Below are 22,536 nucleotides of genomic sequence, written 5' to 3'. Positions count from 1 at the left end.
AACGGATTTCGATAAATTTGACAACTTGTCAAAACGAAACGTCAAGCTAATTTTAAAGATTTTCAGCGATTGGAGCCTTTGACGGGCTCGTCGAACAAAAAAACGTTGTATTCAACTCGTTCTTGTGTAATTTGGACTTTTTTTTTGGCACTCGTGGACCTTTAAAACTCGTTTTACACTGGACCACTCATGCCAAAAAAGCCCAAATTACACACGAACTCGTTAAATAAACTACTATTTTTTTTAATGATTCGGTGGCCTATTTTTTTAACTTCAATTCGAATTTGAATGACAAATTGAGTATGTTAAATTGTTTGCAATTGACAACTAAATTCGGCAAAAAAAATCTGTTCCTTCGATTTTTGGTTAACACATTCGGACCTTCTACAATTCAACACTTTATAAATGAACAATGTGCCAGTTGGGCTAGTTTAGAAACTTATTTATTCTTATTCATTACTTTTATAAAAACGAAATACATTTATTAAAAAGAAATTATTTTTATCCTCCCCATACTATTCTTTGGGTGTGTAACATAGCAACCATTTTTTGTAGATGAAAAACTTCAACAAACAAGCAATAGCTAAAAACAGCCGTTCGGATCGAAGGTGTCGGAATCGTACTCCTCGTCGGACGACACAACCCCATCCTCTGGGGGACAGGCCTTTTGCCCACCCACACACTTGGGGTACTCGTCTCCATCATTCGGAACAAACGCGTCTTCAAACAAAACCTGATGAATCCAACTCATCCCAAAATCGTATTCGTATCTTGCGGTGTGACCCGCCACGGTGAAATAATCGATAATCTTCGTGACGTCCTCGTTTTTCACCTCGCCAAGTTCACCCCTATGAATCTCCACGTCGTCGGCCATGACGATAGTATCGTCCATTCCCGTGGCAGGATTGACGATTTCGAAAGAGTGCAAGTGGTAGTCAAAGTCCACAGATTTCCACCCCATCGACTTCTGTATCGCAAGATGCAGATCGTGAAATGTGTGACTCCCGGGAACTTGTATTCGGCGCCATATTTGCGGACCGCCGCCTCTCACCAGAGTGATTTTGAACTGGAAGACGTGGTTCTCGGTGGCTTTGATTTTTAAACCTACAAAATAAAAATTACCCGGGATTGTTTCTTGGGATCGACGGACGTACCAGAGACTTGTTTGCGGGGACAAATTTTTGATTTGAGGCGGTCCAGGTCGATTTTGAACTGGAGCCTCTCGTCGCGATCGGTTTGAGTGCATGCGGTCGATGATGACGATTCCTGAAGTGGATTTTCGACGACTTCCTCTTTGATGGTTACTTCCTCTTCGAGCAGTTCGTTTTTCACATCTACGAACGAGACGAAAGCGAAATCGCTGAACAAAAAATTGCAATTTAATTTGCTCCAAGATTTGAACAAACCTGCTTTCCTCGTCGCTTTCTTTTTCCAGTTTCGGCTTTTTCAAGGGTGGCAGTGGGAGCTCGGGAGCGAGAGGATCTTTATCTTCCATTTTCTGGAATTGACACGTCCAATACACCAAATTTCAATGATCACATTCGACCCGCTTTATTTAAATTTTCATATAACGGGGGTTTTTTTAAATTTGGCGTCGAAGTAGGCGTTGAACTGTCGATTGTGAACGCACTATACAGGTAACGGATCACGGATCAGCTGTTTAAATCTTACGCTTTTACACGAGTGGTGCGATCTCAATCGACTCTCCAACGCCTACTTCGACGCCAAATTTAAAAAAACACCTTTATAATATACCAAGAGGCAGATATATTGCCGGACATTTTTTCGACCAGTCCTGACACACGAGTGCTTGTAGCGAGAAAATTACACGAGGGCGCCAGCCCGTGGGTAATTTTGAGCGACAAACACGAGTGTTGGACTGCAAGAAAAAAATTCTGGCGATATATGTATATCTGTCCCGAGGCATATTAGGAAGAGAATCGCCCGAAAAAGCTTTTTCCCTAGGCAATTTCCGCTTAATTAAATTGTGATTGGTTGCTATTCCAACAATTCAGAGTTGTGATTTGTCAGTATAAATCAGGTGACATTTGAGGGCGATTCTCATTTAAATATACCTACTATATTAAAAAATCTTGTAAGGGCAAGTCACATAAGGCTTATTTCTGAATTTATTTTGTACGCAACCAAAAATACTAATGACGCAGACCACTTGATACCGTTTATAATGTGATTTAATTTAGTAATCAACGTAGGTATGTAATTTGGCTAAAAATGTCAAAATGACGTTTGCCTGTTCTGATTAATGAAATCAAAAATTAAGGTCATCAACTGTCATTTTGACATTTTTAGCCAAATTACATACCTACGCTGATTACTAAATTAAATCACATTATAAACGGTATCAAGTGGTCAGCGTCATTAGTATTTTTGGTTGCGTACAAAAAAAATTCAGAAATAAACCTTATGTGACTTGCCCTGTATATTCTGTTAGAATAAAAATTCGATCTACAAGTGGAAGATTCCGAGCGCGAGCGTGAGGAACCACAAGTAAATCGAATTTTCATTCTAGCCGAGTAACAGACTGTATTAGTGTATTTTCTCCACGATCAGAAAGTATGAATCAAAAACAATTAAATCTGAACAATTTTTGTTTATTTCAATTAAAACTTGGTACAAAACAATTACTTAGGACGTCGCATTGATATCTGACACTGACAGTTTTGAAATCCATGGCAATCTATATATTTCGTTGAACATAATTATGGAATATGAATTCAGTCAGTTACTTGTTATGGAATGAAAATACATGCAAAACACATAAGAAACAAGTGTTTCAGAATAAATATTCCAATCCCAAGAGTGAGAATTTTTACTTTCTATTATTAAAAATGATTTCGGAATTATTACATTCACTAACGGTCGTGGAGAAATATCTTTTCACAAGTCGACAGTTATCACTTTTTTTTAATCCAACCACTATATTAGAAGCGTGGTCCGACTCAAAGAGTGTCCCGCTCCCAATATTTTTAAATATTAACCATCTGAATAATAATTTACACAAATCATGATGTAGAATACATAAAAATATTATCTTTTGCTGTTTATTTTGCAGCAAACACTACTTTTACCTATAATTCGCCCAAGACAGTACCTAACACAAATTCGTTTCACTCGACTATTTTATTTGAAACAGAACAGAACAATAAATTTGGTAATCTTGCAGGTTATGTCGCTACAACGGCGCATCGGTTTACGCACCGCACTGTGCTAAATGTGTGCAGCATTGCCAGACTTATGTATTTTCCTTGAATAAGAGAAAAGTCACAATAATATTATAAGATCACGTAACGTATCATTTCAAAGTGTTTTAATTTCGCGATATCGGCAATTTGTGTGTTAAAATTATTGTTTTACATACAGGGTTATTCACCGTAGAGTTCCAGCGAAAATTTAATGTTATGCAACACAAAATACACACCAAAAGCTCAGATTGCTAGATATGATATAATTGATATACCATGTTTAACGTTTTTGTTCTCTATGTAAGGTTATAAGAATAACTTTCTAGTCTGACATAATAAAAAAATTCGTACGTTTTACGTGATTTTATCGTGTCAGAGATATCGTGTATTCAAACGATGAAAAATCAGACATGATCCTCATTTTTGGTGAGTGCCGTAAAAATGCTGTTCAGCCTGCACATGTTTAGTCTCAAAGATATCCAAATAGGCCTATTTCTAACGTTTTTGTCTAACATTGATTTCATCCAATATTTCTTTGTAGTTATAACCTTACACAGAGAAAAAAATTATAATATGTATAACGCGTTCGGCGGTCGTTCCTTAATAGACTTGAAGCATGTCTTCAAGCTAATGGAGGACACTTGAAACATTTGCTGCGTTAGTATGAAGAAAGGTAAAAAAGAATTTAACCACGATATAAAAATATTTATTGTAACACTATACACAATCACTTCTTTGTCAGCGCTTTATGCAATACATTATGTATCTCAAGAAGAGTGTCTTGCCGTATTCTCTCATCCGCAATCTTTTTCAACTCCGCCGCCACAAACTCCCCGAACACGTCGTTCTCATCCTTACTCGCCCTATCGCTCCACGAAAACGACTCCCGCGTGTCCTCGTCCTCTCTGAACTCCTTCGTCGGCGGGGAATCCCCTTCCTCTTTCACCATAACCCTCGACGAAGACTCCAACGGATCCACCTCGGCCCCGTTCTCCCACAAATCGTGCATTTCCGTGATCATCTCGGACTCGAAAATCTCCTGATCATCCGCGTTGACTTCTACTTTCACGTCCGCCAGACACGCCTGTTCCAGAAAGTCCATTTTTTTGATGTACCACAAGTGGGCCTCCTGTAACGGCAAAAATGTAGGGCGGGCTGCGACCACATCTTCTCACTTACTTCAGTCCCGGTGGGTCCTTGGAGCTGGAGTCGCGCGGCTTGCATGTACTTGATGATGAGGTTGTTCCACTGGGAGAGCACGTCCACTGCGGTGACTCCGGGACGAGCGGACTGCAAGGCCTGCACGATTTGGCTCAGGTATTGGTTTTTTAAGTCTACGTTGTCGCGGTCCTGGTGACTGTTGCTGTACAACACTGGATACGTTTTGTACTGGGCGATCAGGGCTTCCAATTGAGTTACTGTCCAGCGGTTCTACAAACAAAACACATGTACAGTCATGTTCAGATAAATCTGGGACAACTTTATTTTTCGAGGGTAATGAACATTGAACAATATTTCCATGGATTTTTTGCTGCCAGAAAAATTTAACAGATTTCATTTATTTGTCAAAGTTGACAAATGATTATACTTTTCAAAACAATTTTACCGCAAAATGCCTAATGAGAATAAAATAACAACCATTGAATTGTTAATTTCAGCCAAAATATTTTTTTAATAAAATGTTAATTAATTAACTGCTTGCAGTCACATTTAAAACCCAAAAAAAAAATTGTCCCAGATTTATATGAACAAGTGAAATTGAGAGTTACGTTACAACAGTAGTCCCAAATTTATTTGAACATGACTGTACTTACCGAAGCGCTCATACAGCTGAATTAAAAAAAAAACGGAAAATATCAAAAAAATGAGACAATTTTTTTCATTTTTGTTATAGTTTGAAAATGGTTTTTAGAAATAGGTTAGAATTATTTGACGGTATGTCAGTTTATAAATAAATAATTCAATAACATTTTTAAAAATTATTTGATAAGTACTGTCAACTGACAAATATTTAAAACCAAATTTACATTAGGAAAAATTTCATTTCCCGTTTTTTTTACTTTTACCATTATTATTTTTACTCACTTGACTTATCAACTTATTGTCATTCAAAATTTCGTTGGTCATTTTTAATTTATTGGAAGGGGAGTCTTCTACGTAGCGTTCCGCTACTGGTGATGAGCGCCAACCCCGCTGGCCTTTCAATGTCATAATGTCAGCACCTGCATTTGCTAATGAAACAGCCGTTTTGCGGAAGCAGTGCCCCGTGTAGTTGTTTGTATCTGGCAGATTTAAATATTTAGCGATAATACTAGGTATCTTTGCGAAGGTGTGTATCCCAACAACTTGATTGTTACATCTACCATTGCGGTAGGAGATGAAGAAAGTTTTATGAGTAACATAAATAGGTCTTAATGACACATATTTATGATAAATTTCCAATGCACTTCTTCCCTCACAAACTTTGTCCGTGACAGCAAATATTCTCCACTTTCCAGTTGCTGCGTCTGGAATTTTTACCAACAAGACATCATTTCTATCTTCAATATTGTCAATACTGATATCGCGTAATTCTTGTCGGCGACATCCGCCAGCTAAACCGAATATCAGGCAAACCTAGAAAATATTAACATACAACATAAAAATCAAACAAGTTTTATAAAATTATACTCACTTTACACATGAGGTAAGTGTCATCGGGTGCTTGGAGCAAAAATGTATTTATCTCTGATTTTGTGAATACATTAGACTTTTTCGCTTTGTAGCCTACGTTTTGTCTTTTCAAGTATGCCATGAGTTTTGGATAACTCCCAATGTTTATGTTATTTTTTGCAATTAAAGTTGCTTTTAACATTGAAAATGTAGACCATAAAGTCGAAGATTTATATTTCTCCGCTTTTTGAGAAAAGAAAGCAAGCAAGACATTTTCATTGTATTCAGTTATTTTTTTCTCGTTGCACCATTGTATGAAAACACTGTATTGCTTTTTATACAGGTCCCCAGACTTTTTCGGAAGCAAGTTTAGATTTTTTTCGTCTGCGATGTCCGGCGGCGCATTAGACATTTCATCACTTTCGCTGTCGCTATCGACCATGTGAACGTTCATTTTCTTATATACAGCAGAAATAAAGGATAAACTTTTTCGGACGAATAAAACACTTTGGTTATATTTAACTGTCAAATATTCATTTGTTTTCACCTTTCAGTCAGTTTTGTCGGTTTCGTTGTTAACTTACTGAACAGACCAACAAATGGCGCCACGATTCAGCGTCCGATTATCTATGGCGTCCGAAACAGTGCGTTCGAAAAAGAATTACTTTTCGTCCGTTCTTGAGAAAAATTAATTAGCGTTTTTATTAAGGTCGCCTGAAAATATGTTTTTCGTCCTAATTGAATAATTGAAAACACGACCAACAATAAATAGCCTTAAGCGTAATTTCTCTAACGCCTTGGAAGTTCTGCTTCTGCATCTGTTATGTACGAACGTACCCCAGAATGTAGTACGTTTGAACTACTACAATATAGACGTTGAGGTTATGTACTCAATATTAGATTATGATTGTTACCGTTTTTTATAAACAAATTTACACTTGGTAAGATGCTTCGACATGGAGACATGTCTCTATAACGGTAACATTAAACATCTCCAATTTTAGGACAGAAATTTGGTACCTGTGATAACGCCACTTTCTTCCAATGGAAGCTCACTTCAATTTTTCAAAATTATTCAACTGTGTAACAAGTGGTGTAGAGAAATACTGTTGCAAACGATGCAAATTTGAAACGGATATGATGGTATTTTTGAGACAACACGTTAGAGACCACAGTGTAGAATTGAGAGAATGTGGAGACAGTTTTTCAAGAGTTGACTGTATCAATACATATATTTGCAGAATCTGCAGCTTTGAGACTCATTCTTATTTGTATTGGCTCAGACATGGGGAAAGTGGACATTGTAAGGAGCCCAATGGAGGTAGAGAATCTCGTACAAAGTGGTTTGAATGTGGTCAATGTTGTTTCAAAACACAACACAAAAACAAATTAGATAAGCATTCCATCAGACATGTCATCAGCAAAAATGAGTTGTACGGTTGCGGAAAAACCTTAGAAATGTATCAATGTAAATATTGCAAGTTTGAAACAAACTTTTCAACGTTTTTGGCGCAACACTTCAGAGACACTCATTGGGGGGATAAATCATCAGTAGATTTTAAAGTGAAGTGTTATATGTGCAATAAGTGTCAGTTTAAAACACACTCGGTCTTGCACTGGCTGGAGCACTTAAAAAGCGCGTGTTCAGGCGATTCGAAAGAGACTTCATTTAACTCGTCGACGAACGCGGAGTGGTATGAATGCGAACAATGTCTCTTCAAGACGAGGTACAAGACCAATTTGAAAAAACACTTGAACGCGAAACACACCACAGACGAAAGTGCGGAGTGGTTCGCGTGCCCCCGTTGCCCCTACAGAGCCAAGCAGAAGATCACGCTGAAACGCCACACCATAAGCAAGCACTCCGCCCCCGACGCCGTCCGCTGGCACCACTGTGACAAGTGCCCCTTCAAGACCAAACACAACGACAACTTGCGTAAGCACCAACTCTACAAGCACTCGCCTCCCAAAGACATTCAGTGGTTCTCGTGCACGCTTTGCGACTACAGAGCCAAACAGAAATCCACACTGAAGAATCACGAGGTCGCCAGACACGCAGCTCTGGGGCAGACCGAGTGGTTCGAATGTGGTCGGTGCGCTTTCAAGTCGCGGCAAGAAGTGGACTTGCAGCGTCACCTGGCGGAGCGTCACGCGGCTCACCTGGCGGCGAACGAGCGCCTCCTGGTGAAGTACACGGCGGCAGAGGCCGTCAAGTGGTTTAAATGTGACAAGTGTCCCTACAAGACCAAGAAGAAGGTGCACTTGCAATCGCACGAGATGATCCACCTGCCCCCCGAGGACATCAAGTGGTTCCGGTGCGACGAGTGCCCCTTCAAGTCGAAGTGGAACCACATACTACGGCGGCACGCCACCGCCAAGCACGCCGCCAGCGAGGATATCAAGTGGTTCGAGTGCGCGCAGTGTCCGTTCCGGGCGAAGGAGCGGGGCAACTTGAAGATCCACGTGTTGTGCCGGCACACGGCCCCCGAGTCCATCGCGTGGTTCCGGTGCGACGAGTGTCCCTTCAAGGCGAAGGTCGAGGCGAAGCTGAAGGTGCACAAGACGGAGAAGCACGCCGACGAGAACGACATTAAGTGGTTCGAATGCGAGCAGTGCACGTACAGGACCAAATGGAATAGGGTGTTGAAGCGGCACGTTCTCTTCAAGCACACCTCGGACGAGGACGTCGATTGGTTCGAGTGCGACCAGTGCACGTTCCGGACGAAGAGGAAGTGGTCGTTGACGGAACACGTGATCGTGAAGCACACGGCCAACGAGGACATACAGTGGATCGAGTGCTGTCGCTGCTCTTTCAAAGCCAAGACAAGGCAGAGTTTGAGGAGGCACGTCAGGACTAAACATGTCCCAGGAGACGACGAGTTTAAGGAGGGGGTGCACAAAGCAAACTAAATAAAGCATTTCGGTCGCAAAGGGGTCTATTATTATCGCAGAACCAGTATTTTCAATAAATTTGCAAACGTTGTGACGTTCAAAAAATATCGAAGTTCTTGCGCTGGTGCTATGCAAAAAATTCACACATTATGTAATATGTAGTTATTTGTATCACTAGGCCAGAAACGGCACGTTTACGAGTCCGAGGAAGTTTGCGGGCCGAGGCGGATAGCCGAGGCATGCAAATGCGAGTACTCGCAAAACCGTTTCTGGACGTGTGATTCACAAAATGTTTTGTGCCAGCTTCTGCGGATATTTGTTAAATAAAAGTTAAAGCACCTGTTTTAATAATTGGTATTAGGGACATTTTTTGTGTTGCCAACACTTAAACATTTAAATTTTAAAATCAACATCGCTATTGTTTCCTGACATTTATCAAATTTTATTAATTTGGTTTTTTTTTGACATTTTCCTGAAACATTTGGTATAATACTCGTAGAAACACAAGCTCATGTTCAAGAAGTCGCGTAAAACGTAATTTTCGTTAATTAATTTTAGTACAATATTGCTTCTTTGAGGTTTGTACTTACGTTATTGTGAATAGACAAACATTTTTAACGAGCCATGCACAGAATTAACTTTGACGTTTGACAGAATCCTGATAACACATGCCACCCGAAACCGATGACAACTCAAAATCCCTACTTTTAGCCGAACTAGGCCGGGTTTCTGGACGATTTCGGCGATTCCGGCCGGCGGCACGAAAAATAATTTCCAAGTTAATTACGACTGAATCGGAGTGAATAGCGAAATAGAGCGAAAGATTTACCTTTGACACCGTACAAATAAATACAGCGTGATCAACAATGACTGAGTGTGTTGGCAATGAAACAATTGAAAAGTACTGGTGTTTTTTGTCTCGTAATTGGCACTGACCGGATTTTTTAACTTGAGATGACATTAAAAACATTTTTGGTTATGCCGGTTATGTTTATACTATTACAAAAATGAACCTTTGATGGTAAATTTCAAATTCACCAAATTTCATTGTTACCAACAGATTCAGTCATTCTTGATCACACCGTAGATATATTTTTATGTGGATTGATTACAAATGTTTTTCTTTAATGGGGTGCAAGGTTGGCAATATTGTTTCAGAGTGTCATATTTATTCAAATTTCGTTTATAATTGCATTTTTCCTTTCGACAAATTGTACATAAAAAATTTAACATGTTGCATAAACTCAATTTGTTATTAAAATCCGAATTGAAATCAAAACAATGTTGCGGAATAGTCGACATCAAAAGAAATTATTATAAAAAGCGTTTCTGAACGTACTTTGCATCTATCGCTCTTGTTTTTTGCGAATATACAGGGTGTCTCAGCTAAGATTTTCGAGCCTAAAAACTCAGTTAGTTTCTAGCGGATTTTTGTGTAATTTAAAATGCAGATATTTTAGACGATGAAGAATAAAATCCCATTAATGCAATCACCCAAGTCTTAAAATCGTAATTTTTACATGCCTTTTTAAAATGTTGAATCACTTAAGATTTACATCAAAAAAAAAAAGATCGTCAATAAAAAATGCTGTAGGGATAAACTCGTCCACGAAAGACGTCTGGTTTGCAAGAAAACAGAAAAAAACTGTGTTAAACGTGGCTGCAAATGCAAAAACGTAGACGCGTATGAAACAAACGCGCAATTTTGCCGAATTTTGGTCACCCCTTGTCGCACAAACGCAGGTGACATAATTTGACATTAATCTTGCTAACCTTATACACTCTTACGAAGTTAAAGACAACATTTGGGCGTAATTTATTATACTGGATGCTTTAATTCTTCCATAAAGGACTAAAACACGATCGGGATATTTTAGCAAGGTAATTTAGTTCACGTACGCTTCCCGTGTCTTCAAATAAATTGACGATTCTCTTAACCTTATATTTTGTAAAGCCTACATTTGGATAGTGTTCCACGAGAAAACGAACTGTGTCATTGAAGTTCTTACGACACTCTCCATAGGTAAAATTTTTTTCCTTTTTCAACAATATTGAAATTTCTGCCGCTGTAGTCTATTTTTAGAGTATTTTCAATAAATTTTCACAATTTGACGTTTCTAATAAAGCGCGCTCAATTTTGACAGACTTTAAAGGGTGTACAAAATGTTGCTTAGCAATTAATCATCAATTGTTTCATAAGATAACTGCTCAAATACCTTCAAATTTTACATTACATTTTTAACGTCAAAATCTAATCTTTTCGTTGAATCAGACAAGTGATTTACTTAATTGTTTGTGTAGACCCCTATTTTTTAATGTTTAACAATCTAATAATAATCGCGCATAATTTTCGATAAAGGAAACATGTGTTAAAATTACATTTTTAAACTTGAGATAATTTTATTATTACTAATTGAACTTTCACGGTCTAAAATATCTGCATTTTAAATTTCATAAAAATCCGTTGGCAAATAACCGAGATATTAGGCTCGAAAGTCTTAGCCGAGACAGCCTGTAGAAAAATACAAAGCGTTATCTCTATACAGGGTGGTCCCGATATAACCTGCCAGAAGAAATCCAGTAATAGGTGACGATGAGTAGAACTCATACACAAAAAATGTTTCTAATAAAAGCCTTTTCGTTTTCGAGATAAAAATAATTGAAAATTTGGTCAAAATTTGCTGTACGCTAATGAGTTAATCGGTTTTAAAAAGGTAATTCTGGTTACTTGGCTGCAATTTCTTTAGCAACGGTACCTGTAACACCTATGACATTTGTCAAGTTTAATTTTAAATTTGCGAATCCTTCAAAAAGTTATGAAATTCACAAAACAAGAATACGCCGATTTGTATTTACTCTATGGCGAAACACGTGGTAATTCAAGACCGGTAAAGCGACGACCATACCTACGGCGAGCGTTTTCCTGAAGGAGTCCTTCCGTCCCGTTGTACTTTTGTGGAGCTACATCTGCATTTGTGTCTGGTTGGTTCTGACTGATTCCAATACGATGGCGTCCCCGATCCTCCATTTAACCCCTCTAGATTTTAATTTTTGAGGCCACACGAAAGATTTGGTATACGAAGTTGAAATAAATACAAAAGGCCAACTCCAGAAACGCGTAACAGACGCCGCGAACCAGATTCGTAAAAACCCAGAAATGCTGAATTCTGTTTATGAAAATTGGTACCGGCGTACTCAAATGTGCTTAAATGCCAACGAAAGGCACACAGAACATTTATTATAAAATAATTTTTCTAGTCTAGTTTACCTTTCATTAGTTAGTAGATATTCTCAGTTAGAGTTGAAAGTACGAATATGTAAAGTGTAAATAAATTCAATACATTATTTCGGCTATTTAACCACAATTAAGACGATACTCTTATTACACAGTTCTTCCACAATTTTGCACACACTACCTCTACTTTATTTATTACTCATTCATCTCAGTCTACAAAATCAGCTTTTGTACCTAAATAAGCTGGTGAATTAACGCACACAGTGTACAGCGTTTTCAATAAATGTCATTAATTTGATTTAGTTTGTCAGATTTGAGATTTGTCATAAACGATTCAGGTAGCTATGTTGCTTAGATACTATCATCCTTACAAACACCAACAATTAATTCTTGAGTAGGTACGTATTTTTGTGGTCAGCAGCGTCGAATGGGTGTGGATAGGGGTTAATCCATCCCCATTACTTTGGACCTAATGAAAAGGGCTTTTTTGGACTTGTTAGATCCTTCTAATGACCCAGAATTTTTTTGGCAGGTTATATCGGGACCACCCTGTATAAAGTGAAGATTAGATAACTCGATGTTATCGATTTTTCCAGTAAAAGTGAAAGATTCCTCTATCGCAGTGAGACCGAAAAAATACCATTTTCACCACACCCAAATCTTTCTTTTCTATATTTCCCATGAATTTCCACGATTTAATTTCCAACCAAAATCTGGACAAACTAAAATGTACGTTGTGCGGTCAATATTTATCGTATTTTCCCATATCCGTTTCCGTAAACAACCAAAGCAGTTTTTGTGGACGATGTGAAGTGCCACAAAGTACCCAGTGCATAAAAAATATCTCGTTTGAAGCCATCTGCGAACTCATCAATTTCCCTTGCCGATACGACTCCGAAGGTTGTCATGAACAACTTTTTCCCAAAGACGTCCCCGAACACGAGAAAAACTGTCGATTTGCAATCATCCCGTGCCCCGTCAGCGAACCAATTTCATGTTCTTGGAAAGGGTCTCGTCCCACGGTGCTTCATCATTGTCAAAACGAACACCACAACATGTTTTTGACGAACGGCGAGTTCAAAATAGATATGTCGCATTCCAACAACTACCACCATTTTGTCAACCACGACAAAATGTTGCTCCTGATCGAGATACAGTATGACTCGAACGACAAAACGTTGCAATGTTCAATTTATACTTGTCAGTATGAACTCTCCGTCAAGACTTACACGTGTCGGTTACGAGTTGCAAATGGGAACAAACGCGCATCGATCGACTTCAAAACAACAAGTTACGAAGAGATGAATCCCACCGAGTTCTCTCTTGAATCTGTAACAAGTCGTACCGAGGTTTCCCCGTTCGTTGTCGGCAGGATCGAGTTCGGTGACGAGATCAGTACCGACGACCAAGAAAAGACCAATGATGAAATGTTGTCGTTGCTGAAGTGTTCGTCGTGTTCCGAGTTGGTCGTACCGCCGATTTACTATTGTTTCAAAAATTCAATTCTCAGGTGTGTCGACTGCAGACGACAACACCTGTCTTCATGTAACTCTTGTGCGCGGATCCCCCACGCCATGAGAAACGTGAATTTTGATAAAATGGCCAACTTGCTCGACTACCCATGCAAGTACCAGAAGAATGGCTGCACTTACGTCTGCAAAGGGGAGAAGATCGGACAGCACCAAGCGTGTTGCGAACACGGAGACTTGGATTGTCCCATCGCCGAGTTCACACCTTGCGCCTGGAAAGGAACCGCGATGGATCTGGTCGACCACATCCAGATCAATCATCAAAAATTGAAACCGAATTCGGCGCGAATTTGCAAAGAGTTGTTACGCCACCAAATGAAATGCGACATAATTAAGTTCTACAATCAATTGTTTCGACTGGTTTGCGCGAGAGAAGTCGACGACAAATTTTTGTGGACCGTCCAGGTAATAGGACCGTTCAAAGACGACTTCAAGTTTGAGATCGAGGTTCTCGACACTGTTAAGGGAAGGAGACTGTTGGCGAGGCAGCACTGCTCGAGCTTGAGCAAGAAGGACCAGCTTTTCACGGACCCGCAGACTTTTTGTTACTTTGTAAAGGATCAAATAGCCGAGTTTTTGGTAGGGAATGTGATCACTTTCAAAGTGCACATCTTCAACTGACAAGGATCTAATACGATACACGAGAAATATTGTTTTGGAAACTCGTGATAGAGATCTGTTCTTAGATCATTTCCATATTACACTTTTTTTTTGTTTTGCTACTACATAAAATAACCTATTTACATAATTTTCAAGTTTCATTTACAAAAAAATAAACCGTTTCTTGTCATGTCCTTTCCGCCATCTCAATACACCACAGAACTAGATACACTCAAAAGTTCTTATGGTATAAAAAAGTTGAATATGTAGAAGTAACATCGCAAAACATGTAATGGTCAATAATACATTTTTTTACCAATATTTGCTCCTGCTACTCCCTCTATCTATTCCACATTCTTCTGGATTCGGTTCCGTGACTAAACAGATTTGACTGACTACAGTTAACATCTGCTACGAAATCAACAGTGTCACCAACATTGCAAAATCGACCAAACATTTGAAAGTCATTTTAAATTTTCTGACTACAAAAAAACTTGAAAATACAATTTCTTTACTTTGCTCTAGAGCGAAGTTAAACACGAAGAGAAGTTATTTTTTTTAACGACTGCACTTTTATAACAAGGTTCAGCAATCTTTTAAAACCTTTTCACAACCGAAACCGTCCATGATCAATTTCTTATCTAAACCTTGAAAGACAGGAAAATGCATCGAGATAAACCCGGCAAGTTCCTGAAACATAATGACTAACTACTAATGGGTGTGAGTAGGTAGATTCGAGTGTAATCAGACTTGAATCCTTTCAAGTTTTCTGTCGATGAACATCAATACATTTTGCGACCAAAATGGGTGACGAGTGCGACTTCAGTTGTGATGTTTCACCAAATGTAGAGACACACTGTGAACCACCACCGACACACGAGTGCCACCACCTCGAATCGACACACGACCACCACTTTGGCTACTCTCAGGACGACTATGGAGTACATCCAAGGGCGTAGCAATGATTTTTCGCTGGGGTGGGCCAGATTTTAATAGTATATACCGAGTGACTATAAATGATTGAAGGAAAATAGTGGATTGGCAACACTGATGCAGTTGGTAGTGCAAGTCTTCTCGTGCATCATCAGTCAATCATTCCTATTTAGGTTAGGTTAAGTCACGAAGTACATTGTCGATTTAGATTTTTTTGACGTTTGTTTTAATTTTAAAAATTGCCTGTGTCATGCCAACGATGTTGCCAACTAAAGATTTCAAATGTGTTACCAACCTAACAAAATAATTTTCAATCATTTATAGTCACTCGGTACTTATATAGTTTATTTAACGAATTTCTGTGTAAATTGGGCTTTGTTTGGCATGAGTGGGCCTACGAGTGCCAAAAAAGCCCAATTTACATACGAACGAGTTGAATACAAAGTTGTTTTGTTCGACAAGCCCATTAAAGGCTCCAAATCCGTTCATACAGGAGAAAATTCTCAAATTCTGGCAGTGTCAAACAAAAAACCACTTTTAAACCACCGCTGCTGACCGACCACAGACATAGATCTACATAGATTAAGTTAAGCCTGTGAAAGAAAATTGATATAATCACTGAATAAACACCGAATTTTTCGAGAATTTTTAGCATTCCATTTCAGTGCTTTCGTGTGATTTTTTTTTTAGATTATTGCAGATGTATCTTGTTTTTAATAAGTGTTTCACTTTTATTCTGGGGTGGGCCAGAAAAATTCTGGGGTGGGCCGGGCCCACCTGGCCCCCCCCCCCTTTGCTACGCCCTTGAGTACATCATAACTACGTCTTCGCATCTGGGGGCGGCGAGTACTTATCTCTGAAATGTATAAACCGCGTTTTGTGCGGAATGTGCGTACTGTTTGCGATTATCGTGTTCGTGGGTCTCGCCATTTTACTGTCTCATGCTTGAACTACCATTGTACAGGTTTTAAAAATACTTTTATATTCAAAAATGCTCCTCAATCTATTTTGTGTAATAAATAAAAATAAAAAGGAACAACACATAGGTACCAAACTAGTTTTTCTCACTTACTACATTTCACATGCTTCTTATCCCTTCAGTTTTATCCTATCCAGAAAACCTTTTATTATGTAACTTTTTATAGGTACATTTGACATTAGGTAACAAATTATATAAATTTGTGTATACGGAAAATGTGTGTGCGTAGCGCAACTATATGTATTCTTATTACATTATATTACATTAATTTCAAATCGAAAGTGCAAAACACGAAAAAAAAAATAGAATGTTAAAACATGTTATAAGTGTCAAAATTAACAGTAAAAAGAAATTAAACTTGAAATATAGAATAATTCTGTGGCGATCGTGAAAAAGTAGGTAAGTCAAATAATTTCAAAAATGAGTTAACGATGTTTACACCTTAATAATAAATCATGGAGTTAAATAATTCAGATTTTCACAGTTTAAAATTTACTTACATTGAAAGCAAGTACAGGTAGAAAGAAGTTTCTATTTAATTACAGGATTTTAGGAATGATGTGGGATTTTGAATCGCTGCTCTGAAAAATTAACATTTTCGACTTACCTACTTTTTCACGACCGCCACAGAATTATTTTCAGTGTCAAACTCTCAACAACTGAAGTTACTCGAGTTGTACCACTTAAAAATAAAATTCAGCATTACCAACTCAAACAGTCCTTCTTAATCACGTTGTACCGTGAGATCAGTGCTGGTTTTATCACTAGGCATCATAGAAAAGGGGCGCCCGGCCGATCGTGCTTTTAAAACAAATTTTAAATTATACAGGGTGTTAGGAAATGGTCTCCCAAGAATGTCAGGGTGAGTTTCTGAGGGAAAATATGGTCGAAAACCTTAATACCATTTTTTTCCCAACATGAATGGTTTTCTCAAAGATAAAAATTTTAAATGGTGCCCACTGTTTGGGAGCTTTTGCAACATTTTATTGTTGTAATAATTAAATAAGTAGTCGATAGGAAATGTTTCAAATAAATATCTTATTTCCTGTTCTGGTCTGACACCGACTACTAAAAGAAGTCAATGTATACAGGGTGTCCTAAAAATGGCGTACTATAACGGTGCACTACGGTTAGAAGAGATTACGGTAAACTGTTAAAAAAATTCTATTGAACTTATTTGCTGATTTGGCGGTCTTTGAAAGTGGCACTTAACACGTCAATTATTTTGAAATATATGTATGAAATTGTCTGACAGCTACCTCTAATCGTACATATTATCACAAAGTACAAGATCACTCACTACCAATATTTAATCCTGTATAATAGAGAATTTAGAAGCTTTGGAAATCGAAAAAAATATTTTAAATCCACTACGGTAACATTGCAACGTAATGATTTACGAATATATCTTTGTTTACATTGTATTACCGTTAATAATAATAATAAAAATAATTATTGTTTTTGTCGGAAACATTTTTTCCATATTTTTTTCATGTACATTTAAGCATCCTCGATAAGGTAGTAAGTAGTTTGTACGCCAATTTTGGGACACCCTGTATATGATACGATCGTATCTTAAAAAATGGTGTTTATTTGCCACTCTCGCAACAACAACAGTTTATTTAAATTAGATCAATTTACATAAAGCTCTATATCTAATCTGTATTGATCCCTTTTTCGGTGTGATACAAGAAGATACAGAATACATTTTAATAAAATTTAAAGTGTTCATGAGAAGAGTTAGCCATGAATGTCGTACTTGCAGTACTTCTGGGTGTAGTATCGGTTACTGTCTGTGTGCCTCCAGGACCTCCTGTTAACACAACTACCTCCTTTCCATCGTCTTCATCGACAACAACCTCCTTTCCATCGTCTTCATCGACAACATGGCGGCCGCTCCCGCCAACAGAACCATCAGAGAAAATTGTTTGTAACAGTTACAGGGACATCAGTGCAGATTTTCCCGTCCATGGTGACATGGTTTGTAAGAGTAGTGATTTCAACTACTTCTACAGCCGGACCAAGAAACAATACATCGAATATGAACTGTTGGTAAGAGATACGATTGTTAGTACTCCAAGTATGAACAAGGAGCGGTTTTACCACAAAGAACTGGACCATGTTTACATCTTCAAAGTGAACATTCTCAATTTCGGGGAAACCCACGGTTTTGCCAGACAAGTCACCATCCAGAATAAACAGCACAAAGGAAACGTCTGGGTCAAGATCGATCTTCCCCCCAAAGAAGAAGTCAAACTGTTTGTTGAAGTGTACGGTCGTAAATTGTAAGATAATAAAAAGAAGTAGTAGGTATTAGAATTTTGTTTATTTGTCCACACCCGGGACTAGCTTTCGTGGAAAGGTATCAAAAACAACCGTGTTTGCACAAGAGTGTGTTTTTGCTGATTACCGCACCCAGTCTGTCGATTCCTGGGACAAAATGTCTCCAAAGTTTGATTAATTAATTCTCGATAACCTGTGTCAACTTGTTGGAAACCCTATATAAGAGGGATCTCCCAGATTTATTTCAGTACTTCGTTTTCACTCGAAAATCAAAAAGTCAAGATGCGCACGTTGGGATGTTTTGTGTTTTTTTCATTTTTAATGGTTGCTTGCACTGGTGAAAGTACAACAGAAGAGTTCCCCATTGGTACTGAAACGGTGAGAGAAAACCCTTCGACAACTCGCCTGTTCTACAGCACCTGGAACACAACGTCGAATCCTTGGTACCGCAGGTACAGGTCATCGACAAAAGCCCCTGAGGCGGCCAATCGCAACTGGTACAGCACAACGTCACCTTGGTACTACAGGACCACGTCGAGACCTTGGTACTACAGGTCTACGTCGAGACCTTGGTACTACTACAGGACTACGTCGAATCCTTGGTACTACCGCTACTCCTACCAGACCACATCGTCGCCGCAACTCTTTCGTTGTAGCAATTTTCGCGATGTGAGTAAAGATTTTCCCGAGAACGGTGATCTGAGCTGTCAAGTGGATAGTTCTTTGTACGGTAGCGGTGGCGGTTCCTATTACAGTTACTATAACGCTAACAATAAGTTGCTATTGAGAGAAACTATAATCCGTTACCCACAGTCGAATACGGGTACATATCCCATAAAGTACTACAAGACAATCCCAGAACATGTTACGAAAGTAGACGTTTTGAATTTCGGCGAAGTTCATGCTTTTGTTAGATCAATATCTATACAAATTAGGTCAGGTAATTCGGTGGTTGCGGTCGAAATACTACAGCCGCCTATGAAAGAAGTAAAACTGTTTGTGGAAATTTATGGAGATAAGTAATATCATTGAGTTAATTTTGTTTCTCTTCCGAAATAAAAGTGTTTTTAAAGAATTCTGCTTGATTTTTTTGTTATGACAACCTAACCCCATTTCTGTCAGTAGAAGAAAGACTTCCTGTCAGTCTAGAATCGACATATCAATGCAAATAATTCCAGAACCGAGAATGTTCAATTGATTTATGGACGAATGCTTTTCCCGGAACAATTAGTTACCAATCGCACTCATCGACGCCCCTGTATTTGCAAAAGGAGTGATTTTTTATCTACCTATGTTTACTTCAAAATGTGTGCAAATAATTTAAACGGCAAATATAAAAATGCAAACATATACCTATGTATACTTTTCGCCTGCTATATTAACAAAGTCAATAAATGTCACCCAACTAAAAAATGTTACGTAATACGAAGGTGCACTACCTTTATATAAAATAGTTTTATCGAATGTTTACATGGACATTACTCTTGTCAGTTCTAGATTTCGAATTTTGACATAATGCACGTTCTCAAACAAATCGAGTAAAGTGACAAGTCACGTGTTGTTGCATGAGACACACTGTATATTTGTCTCGAACCTTGACTAATCCGAAACGGACAAATTATAAAATTCCACATCTCATTCTCTCTTATAAACAAACTAACCCTCTTCTGTTATATTAATTTTAGTAGTTTAATGGCATTATTTATTGACGTATACAACCACGAATGACAGCATTGACAGCTGACATTGACCCACAGATGTAACAAAAAATGACGAGCCATTTTATTGCATCTTTTTGTGGAAATTAAATAAAATAGCATCACGAACGCTAAATTTTCTTCTATATTTTTTGTAAACCGGCATTTTGGTATCTATAATTATGCACATTACAATCGTTTTCCGTAACAAAAATATTCAATCTATTTTTTTACGTCAATAATCCAATATTTTTCTCAGCATAACCTCAAATTCAGGATTTATTTTGTATAGTATGTTTTTTAACTGAAATGTGTCCATTGCACCACGGTTTTAAGTAAATCTAGGTATTTTAGTCCTTTTACACGATTTTCGTATTGTTAGATGAGTTTTATCAGTGATGTTTTGTCATAATCGTGGATCAATAACATAACCTCAATCGCTCAATTCTAGTCGATGTTATTAGTATTTAAAAGCATTTCGTAAGTAATTGAGATACTATTTCCTGCAGATCTGAACCCCATAAAATTCTAAAATATTTCCAGCGTACTGAATCAATATTGTGTGTAAAATGACTGAAGACAGCATCCTCAACCTGGTGAAGCAAGAGGCGAACGAAGCGTACAAAACCAAAAATGCTTCCGACAGTAACACGGCTGTTAAAACGGAACCCGACAATAATTGTTTTGAATCAGATAAAAAATATTCCATATTTGACCACTTCATTCGTGTCAAATCCGAAGACAATTCTCGCGTTAGGTTCAAAATAGAGTCAGATTCCTACGATTCTGTGCCGGTTCCCGGACTCAACTCGGAGAAACTCGGTCGCGTCAAGACCGAACAGACTTACACCATCAGAAAATGCGAATGCACACATTGCCCATACAAAGCCAAATACAACAGTGACTTAAAGCAGCATATCCTCAACAAGCATACCCCCTCGGACGCGATCAACTGGTTCGAGTGCGAGCAGTGCTCGTACAAAGCCAAACGCCGCGGCGAGCTCAAAACCCACATCCTCTACAAGCACACCCCCTTCGAGGAGACTCACATTTACGAGTGCACCCAGTGCTTGTACAAGTCCAAGGTGAAGTCGGAGCTGAGCCGGCACGTGAGCCGCAAGCACACGCCCCCCGAAGACCTGAAAACGATCAAGTGGCACGAATGCGCGCATTGTCCCTTCAAGGCGAAGATGAAAAACACCCTCAACCAGCACGTCCTCTACAAGCACACGGCTCAAGACGAGATCCAGTGGTTTTACTGCGGCGAGTGCGACTACAGGTCGAAGACGAAGTGTCTGATGCAGAAGCACGTGCTGTGCAAGCACACGCCCCCCAACGAGATCAACTGGTTCCAGTGCGGACACTGCACCTATAAGGCGAAGAAGAAGACGACGCTCAAGGAGCACATCTTGAGCAGGCACACGGCCCCCGACAAGGTGCAGTGGGTGGGGTGCGACCAGTGCCCCTATAAGGCCAAGAGCAGGAGCATTTTGACCAAGCACGTCAGGAACAAGCACACCGTCGTAGTGGAGGAGGTCACTTGGATCGACTGCGAGAGGTGCTCCTACAAGACGAGGTGGAACAGTAATCTGATCAAACATATTCGCAACAAACACGACGCCTCCTATAAAGTCAAGTACAGTTAGTTGTCCCCTGTGTGATGTTTTTAATTTCGTAAGAAAATAAAAGTATTAAGTTTCAAGTCGTTTTTCTCGAAAGGAAATATTTTTTTATTTCAATCAAAATTGGCACTTCAATGTGTTACGTCACGGTATCCATAACAACCGATTAAATAAATGAAGTGTCCGCCGTGGCTGGGCATAATTGTAATTTCAAAGTTGCTTTTCTGAAATTAAAATTGACAAAAGTGAAAGTTAATATGTAATAACTGTGAACGGAGATAAATTAGGATAAAAAATTTCTGCATAGTTTACACTTTTACTGTAATAAATGCGGTTATTCGCGACTGTTGTCATTATTAGGAATGGACAGTAATTTGGTCCGGTTTGTGGTAAGTATGTACAGGGTTATTATAAATGATTGTAGTCCAAGTCCATAAAAAAACATCAAAATGATGTGAATCGTTAATTAATAAAAAAAAAAAATAATAAAGTTCTCATCACCGCACTTTTCACCTAAAAAATGACAGCGACAGAAATGGACATAAAGCTTTGGGCAGAGTTTTTAGTAAATTTAAAAGTAAAAATGATGAAGTGGAGAGTATGAAAAAATAAAAATTTTGCTCATATGAGGATTCAAAAACAACATTTTGAAATAATTTAATACAGTAATAAGTTGTTTGGCAAAAATTAGGCCAACTGTAAAAAAATTTATAACAAAAATTAAGTCCAAATTTTAACAGAAAATTTAAGAATGCAGGATATCAAAACTGAGATTTTAATAACGGAAATGGTAGTTTCAAATGAAGCAAAAAATGTTGTTCCTCTGAAATTTTTGCTTAAAATCGAAAAAACATTTTTTTCAATCCGAGGACATACGGTATATCAAACAAACACAATCAGTTCTTTTGTTA

At 38.4% G+C, this 22,536-nt stretch overlaps 4 protein-coding genes across 4 annotated transcripts; 2 read left to right on the top strand and 2 right to left on the bottom strand.

Moving 5' to 3' along the window:
- Positions 1-427: 427 nt before the first annotated feature.
- LOC138139380 (uncharacterized) lies at positions 428-3,235 on the bottom strand. Its single transcript, XM_069059641.1, has 4 exons — positions 3,090-3,235; positions 1,407-1,498; positions 1,155-1,360; positions 428-1,104 (listed from the first exon to the last, which is right to left on the bottom strand). The coding sequence occupies exons 2-4, from the start codon at positions 1,493-1,495 to the stop codon at positions 584-586; spliced, it is 816 nt and encodes a 271-aa protein (XP_068915742.1). The 5' UTR covers positions 1,496-1,498; positions 3,090-3,235; the 3' UTR covers positions 428-583.
- Positions 3,236-3,893: 658 nt separating this feature from the next.
- LOC138137859 (uncharacterized) lies at positions 3,894-6,443 on the bottom strand. Its single transcript, XM_069057431.1, has 4 exons — positions 5,878-6,443; positions 5,289-5,819; positions 4,383-4,634; positions 3,894-4,332 (listed from the first exon to the last, which is right to left on the bottom strand). The coding sequence occupies exons 1-4, from the start codon at positions 6,307-6,309 to the stop codon at positions 3,931-3,933; spliced, it is 1,617 nt and encodes a 538-aa protein (XP_068913532.1). The 5' UTR covers positions 6,310-6,443; the 3' UTR covers positions 3,894-3,930.
- A 252-nt stretch (positions 6,444-6,695) lies between these two features.
- On the top strand, positions 6,696-10,077 carry LOC138137858 (zinc finger protein 711-like). The gene is made up of 2 exons (XM_069057430.1): positions 6,696-6,796; positions 6,860-10,077. Exon 2 carries the CDS (start codon positions 6,900-6,902, stop codon positions 8,763-8,765), a length of 1,866 nt encoding a protein of 621 aa, XP_068913531.1. The 5' UTR covers positions 6,696-6,796; positions 6,860-6,899; the 3' UTR covers positions 8,766-10,077.
- Positions 10,078-18,483: 8,406 nt separating this feature from the next.
- Positions 18,484-21,705, top strand: LOC138137860 (zinc finger Y-chromosomal protein 2-like). The gene is made up of 2 exons (XM_069057432.1): positions 18,484-20,483; positions 20,547-21,705. Exon 2 carries the CDS (start codon positions 20,573-20,575, stop codon positions 21,647-21,649), a length of 1,077 nt encoding a protein of 358 aa, XP_068913533.1. The 5' UTR covers positions 18,484-20,483; positions 20,547-20,572; the 3' UTR covers positions 21,650-21,705.
- The last annotated feature ends 831 nt before the right edge of the window (positions 21,706-22,536 follow it).

The sequence above is a fragment of the Tenebrio molitor genome, chromosome 9 (assembly GCF_963966145.1).
Source record: "Tenebrio molitor chromosome 9, icTenMoli1.1, whole genome shotgun sequence".
NCBI classification, from domain to species: Eukaryota; Metazoa; Arthropoda; class Insecta; order Coleoptera; family Tenebrionidae; genus Tenebrio; species Tenebrio molitor.
The sequence above is the reverse complement of the archived record's forward strand: the minus strand, read 5'-3'. Positions and strand labels throughout refer to the sequence as shown.